The 5,865-nt window shown below is 54.9% G+C and overlaps 1 protein-coding gene across 1 annotated transcript; it reads right to left on the bottom strand.

Moving 5' to 3' along the window:
- Positions 1–311: 311 nt before the first annotated feature.
- Positions 312–5,609, bottom strand: LOC106763436. Its single transcript, XM_014647629.1, has one exon. The coding sequence runs from the start codon at positions 5,607–5,609 to the stop codon at positions 312–314; it is 5,298 nt and encodes a 1,765-aa protein (XP_014503115.1).
- Between the last annotated feature and the right edge of the window lie 256 nt (positions 5,610–5,865).

Below are 5,865 nucleotides of genomic sequence, written 5' to 3'. Positions count from 1 at the left end.
CAGTGGTTCCAAAGGAACTCGCCGTTCACCACCCGGTGCTTTGGTTGGGTGGCAGTGGTTCCAAAGGAACTCGCCGTTCGCCACCCGTCGACGTGGCCGGGTGGCAGTGGTTCTAAAAGAACTCGCCGTTCACCACCCATCGTCATGGTCGGGTGGCAGTGGTTCTAAAAGAACTCGCCGTTCACCACCCGCTTGGAAGTGGCAGTGTCTTTCCCGGAGAAAAGACGTCGTTCACCACTTGGTCATCTTGCAACTATAAGAAGTAAACACTTGGGCTTCATTAACTCTTCAAAAGTATTTACATCGTGGGTTTAACTGAAATAAAACTTCAAGTGGGAGGCGTTCCAAGTATTCCGCAGTGGCCGGCCGCCTGGGGCGGAAAGGCGGTAAGCTCCATTTTGCAAATCTTCTAGCACCCGGAATGGGCCGTCCCATTTCGCCGCAAATTTTCCGTGCGCCTGCTCTTTCCTGGCATCTCCAGTTTTTCTCCATACTAAATCGCCCTCTTGGAAGTGCCTTGGTCGCACCTTAGTATTGTATCGCCGCTCCACCAACCGCCGGCAGGCCTCCGCGTGCAACACGGCGCGATCCCGACGCTCGTCCACGGAGTCTAGCTCGACCCTCAACTCCTCCTCGTTTAGCTGCAAGTCCTGGATTTGCCTGCGTAATGACGGTTCCCCCAGTTCTACCGGCAACATGGCGTCAGTCCCATAAGTTAAGTTGAACGGGGATTCCCCGGTAGTTCCGTGCGGGGAGCAACGATATGCCCACAAGACCTCCGGCAGTTCATCCACCCAGGTTCCCTTTTTGTCGCCCAATCGCCTTTTAAGCTCGGCCACAATCGCCTTGTTAGCCGCCTCCGCTTGGCCGTTCGTCTGGGGGTGTTCAACCGAACTGGTGACATGCTTGATTCCCAGTCCTTGAAAGAACGATTCCAATCTTTTATCGATGAACTGCCGGCCATTATCAGTTACGACCGCCTGTGGGAGTCCGAACCAACATATTATTTTCCAGAAAAAACTCTGCACCTGGCGGGTGGTGATTGAGGCTAAGGGTTCTGCTTCTACCCACTTCGTGAAATAATCCACAGCAACGAGTATAAATTTTTTCTGGGCTCGGCCAGGGGGACAAGGGCCGACGATGTCCATCCCCCACTTGGCGAACGGCCATGGCGACACAATAGTTCGCAACTCAGCGGGGGGGGCATGCGGTATGTTTGCGTGGGCTTGGCACCGTTCGCACTTTGCTGTGAACGCTTTGGCGTCGCTCTCCATCGTGGGCCAATAATATCCGGCCCTGAGGGTCCTCGCCCGCAACGTCCTCGCTCCCGTGTGCAGGCCGCAAATCCCGTTATGGAGTTCGTCCAACACATATGCTGCCTGGTCTGGACTTATGCATTTTAGCAAGGGGACAGAGAAACCTCTTCGGTACAGGTCGCCTCCTATATTGACGTAGCGGGCCAGCCGTCTGGCCTCTGTCGGTCTCAAGCTAGCCCCTTGATCCTGGTCCGCCATCAGCTTCATAATTTCGACCCGCCAATCATTGTTGGCGGGTGGTCCCAACGCCATGCACTCCACTGACGGCTCCGTCAAGACCTGTCGGATGACAGTGGCCAGTTGTCCTTTCTCCCTACCGGTGCTAAGTTTAGACAGCATGTCCGCCCGGGAGTTCTCTTCTCGTGGGATGTGCTTGATAATGAAAGGTTGAAAATTCTTGGCCATTGTGCTAGCTTTGTGAAAATATCTCAATAGCTGGTCGTCTTTAACTTGGAATTCACCCGTCATTTGTCCGACCACTAGCTGGGAGTCGGTTCTGCACGTGAGGGAGCAGGCCCCCATGTCCACGGCCAGGGCAAGTCCGGCGATCAGGGCCTCGTACTCGGCCTGATTGTTAAAAGCCTTGAACTTGAATACGAGTGACTGTTCGATGAGGAAACCGCCTGGTCCCTCTAATACCACCCCGGCTCCGACGTTCGCCCGTCCGGCCGCACCATCCACATAAAGGCTCCACCCTTCAGAAGTGTGGGCTTGAGGCAACTCTAGCGCAAAGTCAGCCAAGTGTTGTCCCTTGACAGATCCTCGCGGCTCAAAACGTAGGCCGAATTCCGACAACTCCACCGCCCAGCTCACCATTCTCCCGGCTATATCGGGTTTCCTCAGGATCTTGGATACGGGGTGGTCGGTTCTGACAACCACCTGATGACTTTGGAAATACGAGCGGAGCCTCCTTGACGCGTGGAGAAGAGCTAGAGCAACCTTCTCGACCAGCTGATACCGGGTCTCGGCTGGTTGAAGCACTCTACTGACGAAGTATATCAGGCGGGGTTCACTGGCGTCCTGGACCAAGGCCGCGCTGACAACTTCCTGAGATACCCCCAGGTATACCTGCAACTCAGAGTCCGGGAGGGGGCGATTCATCATAGGAGGGTTGGTTAACAAGCTCTTCACAGCGGCGAATGCTAGCTCGCACTCCGCATCCCAGCTTCCTGTTTCATCCCCCTTCTTCATCCTTTTTAGGATTGGTCGTATCCGGTCGGCCAGTTTTGGAATAAACCGGGCAAGAGCCGTTAACCGTCCGACCAACCTCTGGATTTCCTTTAAGTTGACAGGACTCCGCATGTCAAGGATGGTCGCGCACTTGTCGGGATTGACCTCTATCCCCCTCTCGGTCAGCATGAATCCTAAAAATTTGCCAGCGGAGACACAAAAAGTACATTTGGCAGGGTTAAGGCGCATGTTATATCGGCGTACCTGTTGGAACACTTCCTCCAGGTCGTGTAGGTGGTCCCCGGGTGTTGCGGACCGGACGACCATATCATCCACGTACACCTCCATGCACCGTCCGATCTGGTCTGCGAAGATCTTGTCCATTAACCTTTGGTACGTGGCACCGGCGTTCTTTAATCCGAACGGCATCACGTCATAACAATAATTTCCCCGATTAGTGATAAACGCCATCTTCTCCCGGTCGGCCTCGTGCATGGGTATCTGGTTGTACCCGAAATACGCATCCAAGAAACTGAGTAAACGATGGCCGGACGCTCCATCTACCAGACTATCAATGTTCGGGAGTGGATGGGAATCTTTGGGACAAGCTTTGTTCAGATCTGTGTAGTCGGTGCACATGCGCCACTTCCCACTAGGCTTCTTCACCATTACTACGTTGGCAAGCCAGGTGGTATATGTCACTTCGCGGATGAACCCGGCCTCCTTCAGTTTCCTCACCTCCTCCTCTACCGCCCGTTCCTTCTCGGCGCCCATTCGCCGTTTCTTCTGGGCCACCGGTCGGGCCTCTCTAAAGAGGGCTAAACGATGTGTCATGATGGAGGGGTGTATCCCTGGCATATCGGCCGCGGTCCAGGCGAACAAATCTCTGTTCCGCCATAATATCCCCCTTAGGCCGTCTTCAAACGCAGGATCCAAGCCTTCTGCTATTGTAGTGACTTGATCCTCTCTTGACCCCAACTTGGCCGGCTGCACCGTTCCGTGCGGCTCCATTCTGTCCTCCGTTCCCACCCGTGGGTCCAAATCAGCCATGGCCACCTCCGACCGTGGCACTTTTGCCCTCGGCACCCGAGGGTACATACGTAATCTGGCGACATAACATTCCCTTGCCGTTTTCTGATCAGCCCGTACCGTTATAATCCTTTTTCGGTCGCTGGGGTACTTCATAGTTAAATGGGGTGTGGACACAATGGCACCGAAGGAGTTAAGGCACGGGCGCCCCAGTAGGACATTATATGAAGTGTTGGCATCCACCAGTAGATACCGAACCTTCTTCTCATCACCATCCCGCCCCGCTCCTAGCCGGGTGCGGAGATCCACGTACCCTTTGGTGTCCACCCGCTCTCCAGCAAAGCCCACGATTTGCTCATGGAAAGGGACGATTAGTTCCTCCGAAAGGTCCATCTGCAAGAAAGTCTTCCAATAAAGGATATTGGCGGAGCTTCCTTGGTCGACAAGGACCTTCGCTACTTCATACCGGGCGATTTCAGCCGTGATAACCATCGGATCATCCTGCTCCAAATCAGGGGCGTGGAAGTCATCGTCTGTGAATGTTATCGGCGGCATGGATTTCCGGCTAGCTTGGACACTGTTCACCGAGCGCAATGCCCTCACATGGCGCTTCCGGGCGGAAGTTGACGGCCCCCCACCCGCGAACCCGCCAGATATTGTGTTGATTCGACCGCGGATTGGCCGGTCACGGTCCCCGCTGCGACTTCTACTCCTCCTCCTTCGGTCATCGTAATTTGATCGATTGTCCGTTCGTCGGAGTGGCCGACTTGGACTCCGATCCTGATTCCTCCGAGGGACGGGACTTGGCCCCCGCCCTCGCCGAGGTTCGGCGGGCGCCGTTCTAATGTATTGCTTCAGATGTCCGGCGCGAATCAATTCCTCGATCTTATCTCGTAGGGTCACACACTCCTCCGTGGTATGTCCCATGTTCTGGTGATACAAGCAATGCTTATTGCCATCAGCTCCGGCCGGCGTAGGCCGCTTTTTTAGGGGGGGAATTAAATTAACACTCAACGCCTCTTGTAAGATACGGGCAGGAGGGGCGTTGAGCGGGGTATATTGTTGGAACTTGGGTCCTCGGGGGGCATCCCGCGGCTTGAAGCCCCCCGTCCTCGAGGACCCGTCGGGTTTCTTACCCTCCGCCTTTTCCTTCAACTCTTGGCTTTCCTTCTTGTACGCTTGTTTCATCTCTTCCACTCTCATTTCATCCGCCGCCCGCTCTCTTAACTCCTCCATAGTCTTCGGTCTCTTCCGGCACACACTGTCCTTAAAGGGACCTGGACGAAGTGCGGGCATCACATATTGCAGGGCCAGTTCAACGTTTAACCCCTTAACCCTTCGGACCATCTTCTGGTAACGGTCCATGAATGCTTTCAATGTCTCATCTTTCCCCTGCCTAAGATTGGAAAGTTCGAAGACCGTGGGGTCTTCGGCTCGGCTACCAGCGAACTGCCGCCCAAACATCTCCTTTAACCCCTCGAAACTTCGGATGGAACCCGCAGGCAAGGCATTAAACCATTCGAGTGCCTCACCCTCTAACGAAAGGGAGAAAGCCCGGCACCAAATCGCCCTGTTGCCCGTCCGGAACGCCATCCGGGTGGAGAAGGCCTGAATATGATCATCCGGATCGGTGGTACCGTCATATATACTGAGTTGCGGGGGCACAAAATGCTCCGAAATGTGGACGTCCATGATGGCCCGGGTGAATGGTAACCCTTCAACTACCTCTTCCTCCTTCACCAGCGGCGCCCCTCCAACCGGTACCGTGTTAACGGTACTGGGTATTCTCTCCGTTCTCGCCTGGCTCCCTTCTAACTCCGTGTCCTCCAACTTCCAAGTCTTATCCGAGGCGCTACTATGCTCGGCCGTCCCCTCCCTACCGTTCGAATTCCTAAGCTCATCCTCCTGCTGCCGTTCTGACAGGTCTTTACCTCTCTCCCTGATTTCCCGTTCCCGTGCGACTCGAGCGGCACACTCCTCTCTAACGGCCGACAATTCTTGTTCATGTTGCCGCCTCATATCCTCCAACTGCTGTCGCAAGGCTCTGATCGCCTCCGCCGGATCCTCAACGGTTGTGCTCCTCGTGGTCACCATTGGGCTTAGACTCTCGGCCCCACGGTGGGCGCCAAAATGTTCCGGTATAGGGCCGAGATCCAAGTCACCTACACAATTTCCTCTGCTTCACCTCCTGTCCGAATTCTCTCGCGTGCTCTTGTGCTCCAGACTCCCGGAGGGTACCTGCTAAAGGCACTCCGATGCTTAAGTCAGTTTGGTTGCCCGATCGGGTATCTTAATTCAGAATTAAATGTGCAATAAATGAACCTGTCTACCTGTGACCTTTGACTCGTAT

This window comes from Vigna radiata, chromosome 6 (genome assembly GCF_000741045.1).
Source record: "Vigna radiata var. radiata cultivar VC1973A chromosome 6, Vradiata_ver6, whole genome shotgun sequence".
Taxonomy (NCBI): domain Eukaryota; kingdom Viridiplantae; phylum Streptophyta; class Magnoliopsida; order Fabales; family Fabaceae; genus Vigna; species Vigna radiata.
The sequence above is the reverse complement of the archived record's forward strand: the minus strand, read 5'-3'. Positions and strand labels throughout refer to the sequence as shown.